The 18731-nt window shown below is 50.0% G+C and overlaps 2 protein-coding genes across 2 annotated transcripts in view; one reads left to right on the forward strand and one right to left on the reverse strand.

The window, feature by feature from the left end:
* Positions 1-227: 227 nt before the first annotated feature.
* On the reverse strand, positions 228-17888 carry PCDH12 (protocadherin 12). Its single transcript, XM_004042706.5, has 4 exons — positions 14658-17888; positions 11178-11275; positions 9105-9256; positions 228-5460 (listed from the first exon to the last, which is right to left on the reverse strand). Exons 1-4 carry the CDS (start codon positions 17535-17537, stop codon positions 5033-5035), a joined length of 3558 nt encoding a protein of 1185 aa, XP_004042754.3. The 5' UTR covers positions 17538-17888; the 3' UTR covers positions 228-5032.
* RNF14 (ring finger protein 14) overlaps positions 9052-18731 on the forward strand; it is a 40377-nt gene continuing 30697 nt past the window's right edge. The window contains exons 1-4 of the mRNA XM_019027587.4: positions 9052-9083; positions 14177-14281; positions 14432-14549; positions 15322-16114. The gene's annotated coding sequence lies outside the window, so the exon portion shown is untranslated. The remainder of the gene's footprint in view (positions 9084-14176; positions 14282-14431; positions 14550-15321; positions 16115-18731) is intronic.

An 18731-nucleotide genomic window follows, 5' to 3' on the forward strand; every position in this document is an offset into this window, starting at 1 on the left:
ATCTGTGAATAGCTATTCCCTGGCTTCTGGATGTTAGCCCAAGTTGAATAGCATAGATGTGGTTGAGAGTGGGGGCTGGGAGGGATAGAGAGCCCACCCCCCACAATCCCATGACTGAGTGGAGACCAACCAGCCTGGCCAATTCAAAGGCAAGAAGATTTGAGGGGGGAAAGTTGTCCACGTTTCCCTCTCTGCTTCCCACCCCATCTCTCTCAACTTCTTAGTGGTCCTGCCATACTTTCCTAGCACCTCTCTTTCACCCGGGGAGCCCAAGCGTCCTCTAGCTCCAGCTCCTCGCCTGCTCCCTGCCTCCTTTTCAGGGCTGCACTGCACACTGGCTCACCACTGTTGGACCCTGCACATGGCCACCTTCCACAGATGGCACTCCTTGGGAGCAGGGTCCTTGTCTTTGTATTCCAGTGTCCCCAGCACTGAGTACAAGGCCCCATGCAGGGTAGGAAACCTGAGGTTTCAAGCTCAGGGTTTTAAGCTGTGCAGTGCACTAAGCTCTCTGCCAAAAAACAAACAAAAAAAGGTTTCTGTGGTTAAATAAGTTTGGGAAATGCTGCACCAGACGTCCCCTTTTTATAGATTCACAATACACATCAGCATATTTGAGGTTCCAAGAAGTCCTCCAGTAAAGAACTTGGTTAACCCAATGTTTTCTCTCACTGAGTTGAGCCCAGAGCCCGTTTCCCTACAGATTGCTTTTGAGCCTTCCTGGGGCACCCTCTGTGTGAAATGTCACTGTGTGCCCTCCCTGTGGAGCCCCACTCCCCAGCCTCCTCCCCTCTGTGGTCATTTTGGATTTTCTGACTACTTCCTTCTAGCCATAGCTGGGGCCGAGGGCTGGTTCACAGTCTGGCCACTGGGCGTCCTGTGGTGAAGGCCAGATGCAGCCCTCCCTGAGTGGCTCTCCCTCCCACTCAGTCACTACTGAGCTAAATACTGATTCAATTTGGGGTGCCAAAGGTTGGGGGTAGGATATTTTTAAGCTCTCCAATTTAAAAAGGAAGGGCCTCTCCTGTGGAAAGGGAAGGATGGCAGAGTCGTGAGAAAGGTGTTGTCAAGGGACCAAAAATCCTTGGCTGTTCAGTCACTGCGGTCTTGATCCAGCCCCAGGGGGATGGGCTTCATTGGCAGAGCTGGGGACTGCTCTGCTTTTGCCATTAAAATTCTGTTATTAATGACTCATCATCAGTGCCCCAGAGGAAGTGTGAGAGGACGAGAGGGAGGTGGCTCCCATCAGCAGGGCCAGCCTGGGTCAGGATGCTGGGTTAAAGCCCGGCGCCCTCACCAATGAGACCTTTGTGGGAAGCTCTACTGCCTCAGTTTCCCTATCTGGAGATGCTGTTTTCAGGGAGTCCTGACACTACGATGGGAACAAGGCTATTTGGTTCACTATATCATTAGTGCTAATATATTTGTGGGGCGCTCAGATGTTCAGTAAATATACATTCAACAAATAAGTGAGTGATTATACTCAACTCCCCGCACCCAATGCCCAGCACCAAGCCTACCCAGCACATAGTAGGTACTTTAAGTAATTTGGATGAATAATTTTAAATAACTTGAATGAATAATTCTGTATTGCCCCCCACTCGCCGCCTATACACACACACACGCACACACACACACACACACACGGTTTCCTGTGCTACTTCTGGCACTTAGTAATTGTTCAGTAAACACAAAATGTTTGTTGCATGAGTGTTTCTGATCATGTCGTACTCCTCCCACGTTGTACCCAAAATTTAGTAGGAGCTAGAAAATGCTTATCTATTTTCTAGGTACACACTATGTGCCAGGCCAAGCCTCTCCTTCCTCCTGTCCTCTCTTTTTTGGGATTTGGTTCTCTCCAGAGTTTCAAAGGTAGTGGTTGCCACATCACTCTTATTTCAGCCAGAGAAGAGGCAGCGTCAATGAGCTGCCAAACTGAAGTTGGGTGACAGACAAGGCAGCTGCCTGTCAATCTCTGAGCTGCCCCCAGGCTCTGAGTGAGCACTGCATTGCACTCCTGGTGCTGGAGAATGGCTGACTATTGATTAAAAAAAAGTCCCTCTATGCTTTCCAAATTAGGACGACATGTAACAGTGCTTGCTGGCTCGCCTGCTCCCTCAGTCTCCCAGGGGACAGAGCCCATCTTGGTGGAAACTGTTTTGAGCGTGTCCAAAGTCTCAGCTTTGACATCTTGGCTGATGTCAAGAAGTTTCTGTAACCTTCCTGTTCAACACACCCAGTTCTGTTACCATAGACACGGTCTCACTCTGAGCCTGTTATTGGGAAAGGTGCTGGTATCAGCTCATCAGGAGGGGACACATGGTGCGGGAGAGAACACTGTCCCTCACGTACATACACCCCCATTCTGATCAAAGTTCAGAACAGGAGCAGCTCTACGCAGGAGTTCTCCAGGTTCTGCAGGGAAGGCAGGGCTGAGGGCTGACCTAGAGGATTGTAGTGCTTTCTAATCTTAATTGGGCCCGAAATCTCTTTGAGAATCTGATCTAAGCACCTACTTCTTTCCATAGAAAAAATGCATATCCTCCCAATTTTGCATGCAGTTCAGCAGGTTTATAGATCCTGAAGTCTAACCAAAGACGTCAGATTAAGAATCCTTGATGTATTAAAAAGACCACCATACTAAATCCCAGATCCAAATCCTGATTTGAGCAAGCACTCAGTTAAATGTCTTAATTTGGAAAGCTCTCCCCCACAAACCTGCCAGGTGGCCTTGGGCAAGTCATCTGCCATTTCTTTCTGTATTCTTGGCTATAAAATGAAGAGTTGAAATAGATAAAGTTCAGACTCTTTATGACAACTGCCCATGTCTGTGGATATTTAGATAGTATCTTAAAGCAATGCTGTGTAACCTTTTAAAGGTCAAGGTTTCCTTTGAGAATCTGATGAGAATTTTGTATCTTCTGCCTAAAAAAATGCCTAGACACAAAGTTTTACCTAGTATTCAGGGGGCCCAAGGAGTACAGATTTAGGGCTTTTGAACTAGAATGATGCAATGGTCCCATGTGTCTAGTGATCCAGTTGCCAGCTATAGCTCCAACTTCCTCAGGTCACCTCCCACTCTCTTCTCTCTACCCTCCCAACATCTGCTGTGCGCTGAAAATCTGCTGGTAACTGGGAGGTCACTATGGTCTACTCCAGTACTGTGGTTCTCAGACTTTGCTTTTACATCACAAGAGTCTTTGTTTCTAATGAAGTCCTACCTGGAGCTCCAATATGGATAAAAGGGGCCTCTGAAGCATTTATTGACACATTTATTCATTCATACATCCATTCAACAGCTATTCATCAAGTGTTGCTTTGTGGCAGGCACCTGGCTGGTCAGGCTGGAGACCCTGCCTGCCTGCTTGATATCCCCCAGCTTCTCTCACTGGCCCACAGAACCCAACAGTTCTGTGATCCAGCCTGAAAATTACAGATTCTGTAAGGAGATCACTCTGGCCTAGAGTGAGGTGAGGAGAAACTCTGCCCCTGAAACTCATAACTTTGGGGAGCCTCATTTTCTTCATCTGTAAAACGGAATAATGATACCACACTGTATTCCAAGTATGTATGATGCACATTATCCCTAGTTGGGAGTATGATTGGCCCATTTCTTGAACAGTGAGCATGAGCACTGAGCTCCAAGAAAGGACAAAAAGAGGAGCAGATAGAGGAACTTTTGCCTGCAGTGTCCGGGAGAGACCCACGCTATTTAGAAGCTAGCTGATTGGCTGCTCGGAAATTTCCAAGAAAATTATAAAGCTGAACCTTGGGAAAATATCTGCTGTTTCTTCCCTCCCCCATCCCCTGGAAGGCTGGCTGTCAATGCCGATTTCATAGACCCAGTTCACACACTGTCCTCTGGGATTCACAAGCCTGAACCTGCAATGACAGAGGAAGGTTTAACCGCAAATGGGGTTGGGAAGGATGACATCCGCACTTGAAGAGCTACTTGTTGGGAAAGAACGGGTCTGCATCAGTTCAGATCCAAGTTCCTTTTGCCTTGTGCTTGGGAATGTAGAGAGGTGCGGGCCTGGATGGCTTTGGAAATGTTCCTTTCAACAGTGTTTCCCGAGGGAGCTCGAGCAAGTTCACTGCTGCCAACAGCTCACCTCCAGGGCCTTCCCTTCTCCTCTCCTTGGTTGGCAGCCTGGTGTCAAGGTTGAAGGCATGGGTTTTGGTGTTGGCCCAGCCTGGGTCCAAATCCTGGCTCTGGCTCTACTCCCTGCTTGATCTTGGGAAAGCCACTTGACCTCTCCAAGCCCCATATCCATGTCTGTGAAATGGGGTTAATAATACCTCCCTCCCAGGATTGTTGGAAAATCAAATTAAATCCTATTGTAAAGCCTGGTGCCTGGCTCATGTAAATGCTTTATAAATAGTTGTGCTTTCTTAGCTCTAATTTTGCAGCTGAGAAGCAGATTAGTTGGTAACATAGTGATAGGGGAACAGGGTTAAGAGCATACATGTCTGCTATTTGTGTACCTGTTACTGTGTACCAAGGTGCCCCACTCCTGTCCAGGCCCAGTGTGATGGTCTTGCCAGGGATTGGATGACAAATAACCCTCACTCTATTACTCTTCCCTTCTCCCTCTTGACAGGTGCAAACAGGAGAATGAATCACTGCTTTTCCTTTATTGGTAGGTCAGAGAGCATTTCCTGGCACCCCCAGGGTACAGCCCCCTGACTCCTGCTACCCAAGAAGGCCATCCTTTCCTGCTTGTGATACTCCGTGGCATCTGTTCTGCCAGAGGACTGACCCTTTGTGCTCCACATATGTTTTGCCGGGAAACACTTATCTCAGCCACAAACCGTCCCTGTCCTCCAAAAGACTCAGAGCTGCTTACAAGGGGCTGCTTTGGTCAGTCAGCTGTTAGTCCTGGGGCTCTTGCCTCCTCTGTGGGGGTAGCATCAGTCACCCTAAAGTTCTCAGGCCGCCGCTAGCTAGTGAGTTACAAGATTTTAGAAACCAGCTCTTGTCCCCAGATCCTCAGGCCCCTGGTTCTTGGATCCAGAGGCGTCCGAGGTATGTTCACAGGCACCTGCTGCTGCTGCTGCTGCTGCCTCTGCTCTTGCCCTCAGTCCCCGTCTTTCCACCTGGGTCCCCTTGCACTTTCATGCCTGAGGCCGCACTGGTGGCCAAGTCTAAACTGAGGGTCCTCCCGCAGACCGAGAGCCGCCGCAGCGCCTCGGAGGCGGCCTCCACGGGCATGCTGGAGCGCTGTTCCAGCAGCATCTCCAGCAGTGAGCTCATCTCCGAGACAAAGGTGCTGGCCAGCCTCGTGCCTGTTGGGCTCAGCTCTGGTGCCTCTGCCTTGCCGAATGTCTGGAAGGTCCTCGGCTCCTCCGTGGCTGCAGCATCCGGGGAGATCACATTGTCACGGTAGTTGGTGGTGAGGGGCAAAGAGAGTCTCGCCATCCAGGCCGGGTCAGGGGCGCTCAGCCGGTCCAGGGCCAGACCTGTGGGGGAAGGAGGGGACACAGTGAGGGCCAGGCTCCGGGAAGGGCCAGGCGGGTGAGGGTGGGGCAATGAGCAGGGCAAGGGCAGTGGACAAAGGAGGGAAGGGAAATGGCAGGGGACAGACAGAGTGGCCAGACGGGGACAGGAAGGAAGAGGCCCTGACAGGGAAGCTCCCTGGGTAGGAAAGCAGTCGACTGACACACCCGGGCGAACCGAGTGGGGAAGCAGCAGGAGGAGGAGAAGGCCTAGAAGTAGAAATTTGCCGTTTTCTGAAGAATTTCCCAATCTGGGCGTGTGTTTCCAGTCTCAGTGTCTTCTATATTTCATCCAGGATTTTTACCCCTCAGGGCGCCTTCTCCCCTCAGGGCTCCACTAGCTGAGGATGGAGGGAAAATCCCTTTTCTTTGCCAAGGCTGGAGTTCCTGACTTAGCGCTGCCTTTTTTGGTTCCCATCCATAATAATAGGGACCACATATTAGGTACTTATGTGATGAGCAATTTACATAATTATTTCATTTAACTTCACAAACCTTTGAGGTCAAGAGTATTAACCCCATTTGATGGATGAGGAAACTGAAGCTGAAAGAAGTTAAGTCACACATCTGCTAGGCAACCAAACCTCAGTTTGATGCCAGGTCTGATGACTTTGAAGCCTCCCTATGATGGCACCACCCTACCCTCTCTCTGAAGAGCTGGCCCTTCCTCCCCCTGGATACTCCAGGTGCCCAGCTGGGGCCTCTGGAATTCCCAGGCTACCTAAGGTCTGCACTGTTACCACCTGGCCCCGGATCCTCAAATCCTCCTCAACATCATCTCTCAAGCTGCTGGAACCCTGGCCTAGAGTCAGGCTGGGGAGGGGCTGCCTGTCCAAGGGCTGTCCCAGGAGAGGGGCTGGGGTAGTGGCGGTGGCAAGTCAGCCTGGTGGCTGGGAATTCAAAAAACTGGCCCCTACATTTGCAATGCCACAGTCACCCTTCTTTTCCCATCCCTTTAACAGAAAATCCTGTTTCAAGAAACCAGTCCCAGGCCTGATGGTAGAGACCAAGCCAGAGGAAAGAAATTATAAGTCTTGGAGTTAAGAAACAGTGTCTTAAAAAAATTAAAAAAAAAAAAAAAAAAAGCACAACGTCTACTTAACATTCATCTAATGTTTGCCTAAGGTGAGTTACTTTAAAATCTGCACGCAGAATGAAAGACTGGAAGGAGATATGTCAAAATGTTAACTGAAATTACCTCTGGGCAGAAGCAATCCATTCTCTTTTTGTTTATCTATGTTTTTGTATATTAACCAAATATTACTTATGTAATTTGAACAAGTTATTCCAAAGTATGTGTAGTCATTTATTGTACTGATAAATGAATCTCTGCCCTGCATTCTGGACTGTGCAGCTTGTGAGACACTGCTGGGCTCCTGCCCTACTGGATCCTTGGGTTTAGCCCCATGCCTAGGACTTAGTGAATGTTTGTTGAATGATTGAATGAACATAAATATTAACCTTCAACATTTGGGAAATGCAAACCTTAGTTCCTTGAGACTCTGAGGCTATAAGGTTGGATGGAACTCTTGGTGTTACAGAATCAGGCCTTTCCTTTTACACGGGTCAGAGAGCTTCAGAAGGAGTGAAGCTTGGAATGAGAAAATCACTAGGGCGTATGAGAACAGCTGAAAAGTGATGCTGAATTCACCCAGCATCACCCACCAGTTCTAGCTGCAGGTGGGCACTGGGCCAACCTGGGTTTGATTTCCCAGCTTTGCAGCTTAGGGGCAGTGTGTGTGACCTTGGGAAAATGGCTTAACCTCTCTAAGCTCCCGTTTCCTCTTAGGAAGTGGTGAGACAGTAGTACATATCTTGTGGAGCTGTTGTGAGGTTCAGTGAGTTCATGCAACCAGGAAAACATTATCATGGTCGCATTCTCAAGTGGGGCAATCTGAATCCGAAGCAGCAAATCTGAAGCAATCTGAAGCAGATCTGAAGCAGCAAGATCCCAGTCTCCCCATGGCAGTCCATCCTGTGAGCAGCAAAGGCTTTTCTGCCCCTCCTGTTTCCTTACCCCCAACTCCTTACAGTGCCCCTGTGTTCAGTACCCTTTGTGCTGTGGGCAAGCAGGACCGTGTGGGAACTGACCCCACAGGTTCCAGCCAGAGCTGACCAATAGAGATAGAATCCAAAGCTATATCCCCCAGCCATACATAGCTAGTGAGCACTTGAAATGTGGCCGGTATGGCAGAACTGAATATTTTATTTTATTTTAATTCACTTAAATAGCCACATGTCGCTAGTGACTACCTCATTGAACAACACAGCTCTAAAATTTAGAGCCACACTGCCTGTGTTAACAACCATCCACGAGCTGCACAACCTTGGGCAAATTATGAAACACCCCTGACCCTCACATTTTTCCTTTATGAAATGGGGATAATGAATAGCCCCTATCTCATAAGATTTTCTCATGAGGTACTTAGAACAGGGCCTAGCACATAGAAAGTGCCCAATAAACATTAGCAATATTTTTTAACCAAGGAAAGAGAAGTCCCTGCCATACCTTCAGTGTGTCTGCAGCCAGATGGAGCACATGAGAAACAGTGTTAACTACATAGATAGAAAACCACAGCACAGGGATGGTCCGCCGTGGGGTGTGTTACCAAAGGAGGCTGACCAATGTCCACAGCAGGGGCGGGGGGCGCTAGCAGATTCTTGAATTCAAGTTCACATTATGTATTTATTGTCAAAGCTAATTATTTCTCTGCAAAAAAATCTTTTTGTTTTCATTGCAATTGTTAGCATATTAAAGAGTTGACCTGGTTCCCAGGGTGAAAGGGTATTGAAACACACCAAACGCCAATGAGTGGTAAGAAGTCCATAGAGGACAGGCTGGCTCAGGGTTTGGCTCCCCTTCAATCACTGGTGAGCTGGGTGACTCTGGGAAGGCTACTTGATTTTTTTGAGCCTCGGTTTGCTCATCTGTAAATTCGAGGTAATAATTATCTACTTGAGGGGATTGGCTGGAGGCTTAAATGATATCATGTACATAAGATGCTTCCCCAGTGCCTGGCATGTTCACTATTTTTACAATGATTTTTAAAATGAATAATCAACGTAGGCCAGGTGCCTACTTTGGCTTTGATTACAGGTGGCTCATGCCTCTAGTGCCAGCACTTTGGGAGGCTGAGGTGGGTGGATTGCATGAGCCCAGGAGTTGGAGACCAGCCTGGGCAACAGGTGAATCCCTGTCCCTACAAAAAAAAAAAAAAAAAAAAAATCAAAAATTAGCGGGATGTGGTGGTGGTGCTCACCTGGAGTCCCAGCTACTTGGGAGGCTAAGGTGGGAGGATCACCTGAGCCCAGGAGGTCAATGCTGCAGTGAGCTGTGATCACGCTGTGATCATGCCACTGTACTCCAGCCTGGGTGACAGAGCAAGACCCTGTCTAAACAAAAAAAACAAAACAAAAAAAAAAATCAAAGTAGAACCCGGTCTTTAAAATACTTTCTGAGGCTGCAAGGGTGCAAGGGAAGTTAAATGTTGCTAATGTTCCTCCACAGAAACAGAATGGCTTTTCCCTGCAGTGGATTGGAGCAGAACTCTGAAGCTTGGACACCATGGGGCAGAAGCAGGGTCAAGGTAACTCCAGGGGGTCCCTACCTGTGCTGGGGTCCAGCAGACTTGACAGCTCTTCTTCTAGCAGTTGCTTCACAGAGAGGTCCTCTTCAGGATCCAAAGGCCCTTCCTCCTGTTCTGGGTCTGTCTGGCCTCCAGCCCTTGCACTTGGGCCATCTGTGTCTGGGATTGCACTCCTGCAAAAGAAACCAACCAGTCCATGGGTAGGGACATTCCCATATAGATTCATTCATTCATGCCCATTCATGTTTGCATTCATTTACCCATATAGGGAACTGGATACACAGCCTGGCCTCTAGAGTCAGACCAACCTGGATCATGTGATTCCCGCCCTCCTCTTACTCTGTTTCCTCATTTGTAAAATGAGAGTCATAAATAACACCCACCTCACAGGGTGTTGTGAGGGTAAAATGAGACGTTGTAGGTAGAGGGGCCTACCACAGAGCCTGGCACATTGTAAGCACTCAGCAGACAGAAGTGAAGATGAGTTCATTGATATCATTCTCGTTGCCCCTCCCATGTCTAGGTATTGCCTGGCACACAGGAGGAGTTTAGTAAACCTCAGTGGAGCCAGTGCAGCCGTCCATCCGTCCGTAGGAGAAGAGCTCCAGCAAGGCTGGGATTTTTGCCTGTCTCATTGCCTGCTCCCTCACTGATGCTCAGAACAGGGCGTGGCACACAGTGGGTGCTGAATGAGTGACTGAACGTTCCTTCCTCCCTACTTTAGGCCAAATCCTAGGCCAGAAGAGCAGACCTATGGAGGGTGCAGCCGGAGTGAGGCAGTCTAAAGCTGCTCAGAATCTGCTGCCTGCACCCCAGTCTCCTGCTGTCTCCATCCTGGTCCCTCTCTCCCATAGACACTTGGGGACAGGCCTGGACCCTCATCCCAGCAGGTGGGAAGGCTACCTGAGGGGTTTTAAGGCGTAGGAGTCCTTCTGTTTGTTTGATTTTTTTCCCCTGTAGCCATTTCTGCTGCTGTGAAGAAATGAGCAGGGAGGTGGCAAGTGTGTGGGTGATAATGACAACTAATGTTTTTGAGCAGTGAGTCTGAGTCAGGCCTTATGCGATGCAAGGTCCATGCACCGTCTTATTCAAACCTTCCACACCTGTAAGGGGTTCTCTTTAATCAACCCATTGTACAAATGAGAAAACCAAGACTTGTGAAGATTTTGCAGGTTGCCCAAGGTCCCCATAGATTAAGAGATAAAGCAAGAATTCAAATCCAGGCCAGTGTGACCCTGGAGTGTGTGGACTCACCCCTGCAGTACACTACCTCTCACCATCCTTGTAAAAAGAAGCTGTAAGTTGTCAGGGCAAGAGCACTGATGCAGGAGTCAGGAACTCTGAGAGCTGGTCCCAGCTTTGCCACTCACTTGTTACATGACCTTTAGCAAAATTGCTTCAAGGGGAAAGGAGTTAGCATTGTGTGTGCACCTACTATGTGTCAGTTGCTGGGCTATGGGCTTAGAATACAATTGATCATGAAATCCTCACCCCATTACCACAAGGGAAATTGGATGGGTTCTGTTTTACAGATGGGGAAACCAAGGTCCTGAGAGATGATCTCACTCGCTCAAGTTTACACAGCTGGTTTGAATCAAGCTACTCAGAGCCTCAGTTTCTCCATCCGTAACAAGAAGTTGGATTTGATGTTCTCTTAAGGTCTCTTCAATTCTAGGATTGCCCAAAGGGACACGCCCACGCAGCCATGTCTTTAGTGGGGAGCCTTCATATTATGTTTATGGGTCAAGAGAAAGAGAGGTGACAGTTACAGATACAAAGGCAATTTACAGCACCTCTGTAATCGGGACAAATACAGTCTCAGGGATGAGGTCATTTCCTTGGTGACTACTGTATTGATGGTATTTATCAATACAGCTAGTTAGTCCTACAGGACTTCTAGGTCCTGTAAATACTATCAATACAGTCACCCCACGACCAAGCCTCCCAGGGTGGGAGGATGGATGCTGTCTGCTGCCGCCTCCCAGGGGACCGGTGTCTGGCTTGTGCTCACCCTTCCTCACTCACAGAGGCTGCAGAGATGAGGGGCGGCCAGTAGGCGCCTTGAGATGCCTGTGGGGGCTACGTGCTGCTTACCTGCTGCCTCCTGGCTTGGCCAAGTACTTATTTCCTCGGTGGTTTGGTTTGGGCTGGAATTGGCCCTGATGCAGCAAGGACAGCAGCTGGGAGATTTGCTACAAGACAGGAAAAATCTGTTGACTCCACACAATTCCGACTGAGCACACTTCCTCGCCGGATGTTTCCCTCAATGCCAGTGCTTTCTTTTTATAGTCTTTCCTCTGGCTTCAGATGTTTGTGTGATCAGATGGGGGATGGTGCCCAGTGACAGAGACAGGGACGTGGGCAGGCAGGTCCCCTGCTCTGTCATGTCACCCCAGGACCTGAGTGTCTGAAGGAGAGCAAGAGGACCCTCTGGGCCCATCCCCTCATACTCATTCCTCCGAGTGTCCTGCGCCTGGTGGACTCTGAGAGATGGGGTGAAAAAGGCATTTCCTGACCATCAATTTGTTGTTACTTTGATGAAGATTATCTTAAAGAGTTATGTTCCCCTTTAGCAGTATTTGGACATTCGGCCAATTTTTGTTGACCAGATGTAAGACTATGTTGTAGAGAAGGCAAAATGGTGTCATTGAATTATTCATTTATTCATCTTTTCATTCATTCAACAAGTACTTAATAAGTGCCAGGCAGGGTGGTTGCTATGGGAGTAAGAAGGAGAAGGAGCCCCAGCTGCTGCCCTCAGCGTGGTCACATCTGTCAGGATGTGAAGGTTGCAGGCAGCCCCACAGGGAGGCTGGCTGGAGATCAGGGCAGCGAAGAGTGTTTACCACAGGGGTTGCCTCTGGGCGTAGGGAAAGAATGGGGGCTCTGTGGGAGCAGAGGGCCCCTAACCCAACTTGGAGCAGGGAGGAAGCAGGGGGGTGGTACTGGATTAAGTTAATTCATTCATTTCAACAGATGTTACTGAGTTCATACCACATGCCAGGCACCTCTGCTGAGACCCAAAGGCTCCATAGGAGTTTGGCAAGTGGAAAGAGAATGAAGGTCTGGGCAAGGGGTGGGGAGGTTTTCAGGCAGAAGCACTGCACACTGAAAGGCTGGAAGAGAAGGTAGAGTTTCAGAAAGACTGGAGAATGGAGTAGGGGATGGGTGAGATATCACGGCCAGACCCTATAGGCCATTGGAAGGGAGAGGCAACAGATCAAGTCCTGGGAGGCGGAGTTCTAGTTCAAGGCCATTTGTAGCTTATTGTATAGCATTAGACAGGTTTTTAGACCTCCTCAGACCTCAGTTTCCTAATCTCTAATAGGGGGCTAGAAATACCCACACGCCTTCTTCTCAGTGTTGTCAGGATTAAATGGTTTGAAAAAGTTAAAAATCCTCTGCAAAAGCAAGGAGTTTGCACTGTTATTCCTAGAAACACTGCTTCCTCCTCCTGGGTCCACCCCCATTCCTCCCTTAGGAGGTCCACCATGCCTCTCTGTGCAGCTTGAGGTAGGAAGTGTCAACCTCAGAGGAGAGTTGGAAGAGGAGGTGGCCAGGACTGGGGTTTCACTGTGACTTGGGAGACTCGGGGTCTTATTGCCTGCCTCAGGGAAGATCCCACCTCCCAGCCCAGGCCCAGAAGCCCTCCTAAGATACCTGCCACCCTTTGCTCAAGTGACAGCTGCCATTTCATGACATGACTCCCTACATGCCAAGCCCTATGCTGAGCACTGTCATTCAGGATCACTTCACAGTTACAGCCCAGACTCGAATCAGTCAGACTCAGGTTCAAATCCTAAATATGTCCCTGCCCCAATTCCCATCAGTGTGGCCTTGAGGAATTACTTAAGCATTCTGAGAAAATTACTCAGTTTTCTCAACAGTAAAAAAAGTGCATATTAATGAGACCCAGGTCATATGGTGGGTTACGAGGTTTAAATGAGCTTATTAACAAATCCCATGATAAACAGTGATTGTCCAGTGGTATATAATCTCATTTAATTCTTACAACAGCCTAAGGGAAGAGATACCATTATGGCCATTTTGCAGAGGTGGAATTGGAGGCTCACAGGGGCTACACAGAAATTAGTGGGAGGGCTGGAATTTACACTCGGATCTGACTCTCTGTGCTGCTGGAAAGATATGAGCATTGGGCAAGTTGCCTGTTACCCTCAAGTTGATCCCAAATGGGCACCTTTCTTTCTGTCACCTCAGCGGGGTCACCCACAGGGCCTATTCTCTGTTGTCCTGTCTACCAGCAGCCAGCACAGTGTTCAGCACAGAGTTTATCCAAAAAGCACCTGATAAATGGATGGATGAATGGAAGGATGAATGAATGGTTGGCTCTGGCAACCTCTGGGTCTGCACCGATCCCAGGGCAAGATTCCTAAGAGAACAGCTGGGCCATCTCCAGGTGGCTTCCTGAGGAGGGAATAGGGAAGGAAACTGTGTTTTGCTTCACAGGAAACCTGAGCTGATGGCCTGGCCAAACAGAAGTGTGCCTTGGGCGGGCAGCCTGGCGCAGTGAAAATATCTGAGGTTCACAGAAGCAGATATAGGTGTGAGATCAGGCATCATCCCTGGAAAGGTTTCCCCACTTGTGTCTAGAAAATCCCAGTTCCTTAGACATTTTGACGCTCATCATCCCATTTAGCCCTCACACTCTAAGGAGGCAGACACAGGGTAAGTTTGGTCTCATAATCCCCATTTTATAGACGAGGAAAATGAGGCTCAGATGTTGAAGGACGTGTGCAAGGTTGCCCAGCTCCTAAGTGGCTGTGTTGAAATCTGAACTCCAATCTGCCTAACTGCAAAGTTCTAAGGTTATTTCCACTGCCCCATCCTGCAGGCCCAGCCGGAAAGCTCTGGGGTCTCAGACAAATTATTTGCAGCACCTGGGTTTGGGTGCAATGATGCCTATGTTGGCCTTCTTCATAAGGAAGTTGCCCGGATGAGATGAAGGCAGGCAAATAGTGGAGATGGAGAAGTGCTTTGAGGAAGTAATAGTAATAATTTGCTGAGTACTGACTACATGTCAGATGGACACTGTTCTACAGGCATTAAGAGCATTCATTCATTTTATTTTCAAGCAAACTTAGAAAATGCGTGCTGTTAACATACACATCTTCAACAGAGATGTTAACTTCCCCTGTGGTTCAGAGCTAGGAAGAAGTGGAGCCAGGATTTGAACCCAGGTAACCTTGCCCAAAGCTTATACTCTTAATCACTACCTTTGCTGTGTGTCTACTTGTGAGGCACCATAAATGCCTTATAGGAATTAATTGATCAAATCCTCTGGACAACTCTACAAGGTAGATACTCTTACTATCATTTCTAATTTACAGATAAGACAACTAAGGCCCAGAGACAGTAAGGAATTTGCCTAGGATCACACAGCTAAGTTCAGCCGATCACAAAGCTGTGCCCTGAACCATTGCTACCCAAAGCATCAGAAAGTGCCAGGTGAGCCTAAGGAAGAAACATGAGGACTGTGCAGGTTATGGGGGTGTCTGATTCTGTTTCTGGTGGTCCAGGAGTGACCAGAGAAAGAGCTACCCATGCCCCAGGTACCTGAACAGGAGGAGAATCCACAGTGAGCTCCTCCACGGGGTTCCGCTCGGCGAAGGCAGCCACAGACAGCCGGACCAGGCTCCGCAGGATCTGACGGGGCCCTGATTCTTTCTCAGGGGACACTTTGCCATTGAGATGTCGCTGCCGTCTCAGGGTTGCAGAGGAGGCTGGTGGGCTCTGTGGGGCTTCCTCAGTGCCCTGGTCTCCAGCCAGCCTCCCTGTGGGGCTGCCTGCAACCTTCGGAGGCCTGGAACGTGGTTGGCCTGTGGCAGGCTGGGGCTCGGGAAGGTTCAGGTTCTCCCGGGAGGCATTCCTCTGCCTGGGATGGTTGAAAAGGAGGTTGACCGTGTCTTGCAGCACCTCTCGGCTCTCCGCCGGTGCTCCCTGGTTGCCTTGATTACGCAGCGTCCTGTACAGGGTCGGGGTGAGGTGGAAGGGGGCCTGCAGGCAGGGGTCCCAGCCTGCTTCCATCATCGCCTCCTTGTCCACATCTTTGTGGGACTGCCCGACTTCACAAGGCTCACCTGCCTGACCCCTGAGCACAGGCACGAGGTGGATGTCCGCCTTCTGAATGTGTTTCTGGGGCCTCTTGGGCTGCTGGCGGTAGGTGGACTCGGCCTCCCGACAGTTGTAGGCCCTGTTGTCCCTCTTTTCTGTCCGGCAGATGGACATGAACAAAGCCAGGATCAACCCGAAGATGCCCAGCAGTACAGCCAGGCAGATCACCGTCAGCATCGACATGCTCAAGGCCCCAGGCTTGCGGGCTGAGTCCCTCAGGTGGTCCACACTGGTGACAAACATGACCCTCAACAGGGATCGGGTCTGTAAGGGGGGGCTTCCCTGGTCCTCTACTACTATCTCCAGCTCCCACTCACTCCCAATGAGGCTGCTGGCATTGGTGACATTGACGAACAGCTGCCCCGTATGAGGGTTGAGGATGAAGAGGTGGGCTTCATTTCCACTGCGGATGCTGTAGAGGGGCTCTCCATTTGCCCCCGAGTCTGCATCTCTTGCCACAATGGTTGTCAAAAGGAATGGCCGGGAGCTGTGAGTGGCCAGTGGAGGTGTGTCAGTGCCTGCTGGACCCAAGCCATTGGGGGTCTCGATGGGCACCAGCAGGTGGCCTGTGGAGGCATTCACAAGCATGGAGAGGCTGGCTTTTCCATCGCTGAGCACAGGCTGGACCACCTCTGGGGCATTATCATTGGCATCCAAGAGGCTGACCCACACAGAGACACTGGATGCAAGCGTGGGTTGCCCGCTGTCCTCTGCGATCACCTGGAACTCAAAGCCGGCCATCTCTTCATAGTTCAGTGACCTCTGAGCAGTGACCTCTCCTGTGTGGGAGTCAATAGCTACTAAGTGAGCAACTGGGGAGTCCTGGATGCGGTATGAGACTTTTCCATTAATGCCCAAGTCTGCATCATGAGCCTTGATGGTAATGAGGTGAAGAGAGGGTAAGTTGTTTTCCCGCGTGGAGACTTCATACCTGCTTTTCTCAAACACAGGTGCATTGTCGTTGATGTCACTGATCTGAATGCTGAGCTGTTTCTTGGCTGATAAGGGCTGGAGTCCTTGGTCTTGGGCTAACAGAGTGAGGGTATATTTGGGCCACTGCTCTCTGTCCAGTGTGGCATTGGTTAGCAACATGTACGTGTTGCCATTAGTTCTTTTCAGCCTGAAGTGGCCCAGCTCTTGGCTCAGCCAGCAGTGGACCAAACCATTGTTTCCTGAATCCAAGTCGTCTGCCATGACAAGAGCAATAAAACTGTCCTTGGGAAGAGCTTCTGACACCAGTGATGGCTGGGAGGCCCATGTGACGTGGATGCTTGGGATGTTGTCATTGACATCCAGAACCTTGATGAGAACTTTGCAGTGGGCTGGGATAGGATTGGGACCCAGGTCCCTTGCCTGGACATCCACCTCGTAGGCAGGGTTCTTTTCATAGTCTAGAGGTCGACGCAGAATGACCTGGCCTGTCTTGGCATCAATACTGAAGGTGTCCAGCACCTCTGGAGGCATGTGCTTACTGAGGAAGAACTCCACCTCCCCATTGGGGCCTTGGTCAGGGTCTGTGGCGGTCAGTTTTATGAGAAGCGTACCAGGGGCAGCATCTTCTTGGATTTCTAGTGCCAGTGAACTCTCAGCAAACGCAGGGCTATTGTCATTGGAGTCCAAGACGTTGACCTTGACCAAGCTGGTACCTGACTTGGGGGGGTTCCCATTGTCATAGGCAGTTAACACCAGATCAAAAAATGAATGGATTTCCCTGTCCAGCTCCTTCACCACTATGAGTTCTGCATGTTTGGTCTCATCAGGGCCCACAATGACATCCAAGGCAAAGTGCTCACTGGGAGACAGAGTGTAGGTGTGCAGGGTGTTAGGGCCTGTGTCTGGGTCAAGAGCTCTGTCCAGGGGGATCCGGGTTCGCAGAGAGGCGCTCTCAGAGATTTCCAGCTCCTGCTCGCCTTTGGGAAACCGTGGCTGGTGGTCATTGATGTCCAGCACTTGGATCTCCACATGGATCAGAGCCAAATCCCCTGTGGCAAGCACATCAAAGGAAACCAGGCAGGGATCCCACTGTCGGCATAGCTGCTCTCGATCCAGCCGCCTGCCTGTGCTGAGCAAGCCTTCCTCAGAGTCCACCTGAATGGGGAGCGCCTGAGGCAGCTGCAACACCTGGAAGGCAGCCCCAGCTTGCCTCTGCCTCTCCTCCCGGCCCAGTTCCTGGGACAGCTTCCCGATCACTGTACCAGATGGCACTTCCTCTGACACTTGGTATTTCACCGTGAGAGTGGTCACCTCCTGACAATCCCCTAAAAGAAATAAGTAGCCACCTGGCCCCAAAAGCCCCAGCAGAAGTTGCAGAAGTTGCATCATGCTTACCGCCAAGTGGGCTAGATTCAGAAACCACTAGAGTTCTTTCAAGGCTGGACAAGTCCTCCAGTGTTTCCTGGATGGCTTGATCAGCCCCGTGCTCCTTCCCCCAGAGCTGCCGGCACAACCTTGTCCCATAGTTAGATGATTATGAAACAAGCAGGACCCCAAGGCAAGGCCATCTTCATTGGAAGCGATCTGAGATGTCCAAACGCCGATAAAGAATTGCCAGGGGAGACCCCCTACTGGGGAACTAGTTGGTCCACTTCAGCAAATGATGGACAAGAGCTGGTCTAAGACGGACCTGACCCAGTTGAGCAGGATGTGGGACTCTGACTTCCAAACAGTTGCTAGGCTGGGGAAACAGAGAAGCAGCTTTTTCCTATGGAAACCCCACCTACAGGAAAAGGGAGGGCTGTGAGTTTCAATGCCAATTAGAGAAAGAGCATTTCCTGTGAAGCTAAGTGGCCTGCCGCTGAGGAGGATGAGGCCGGGGCTCCGGGGACAGGCCAGATGGGAAGCTGCTGTCCACGCAGCAAGGCGGCTGCTGAGGGAAAGGGAGCCTCTGCATCACCAAGTGAGCAGAAAACTTGAGCCTCCACCTGCTTGCACGTGGACTGATGCCCCTCCCGGGCCATTCATGTTTCCTGTTTCTCTCCCCTTCCCCAACTCTCTTTGTTCCTATCTTTTCCCCCATTGTTCCCCTCTCATTCCTGTCTTTTCCCCAATCTTGTTTACCTCTCTGTCTTGACTCTGCCCTGATCACCCGTTTTTGTCTCACTGGAAAGCAGCTGTGATTAACAGAGCAGCCATCAGAGGTAAACTGCCTGAGTTCAAATTCTGACTTTGCAACTTACCAGCTGTGTCATCTGGGACAAGTCACTTAACTTTTCTGGGCCTCCATTACCTCATCTGTAGAGTGGGTATGGCAGTAAGAATAGTAGCCCTTTCAGCAGGAAACTGTGAGGAGTAAACGAAATGATGTATGAAGAGCTTTGGCCTGGGCCTGGCCCCGAGTCACAGGCAGTGACGTTATTGCAAGGGGTGAGTGTTGTAATCTGCACAACTTGTCACACCCTATGGCTACCTCTGGATCTTGGATTGGCCCTGGGGCAGTCCCTGCCCACACTGACTTATGAGGGTGCCCATGGTCTTGATTCCAGAAGCTGGAAGAACCTGTGCAACTTGACCGTGTGG

The sequence above is a fragment of the Gorilla gorilla genome, chromosome 4 (assembly GCF_029281585.2).
Source record: "Gorilla gorilla gorilla isolate KB3781 chromosome 4, NHGRI_mGorGor1-v2.1_pri, whole genome shotgun sequence".
NCBI lineage: Eukaryota > Metazoa > Chordata > Mammalia > Primates > Hominidae > Gorilla > Gorilla gorilla.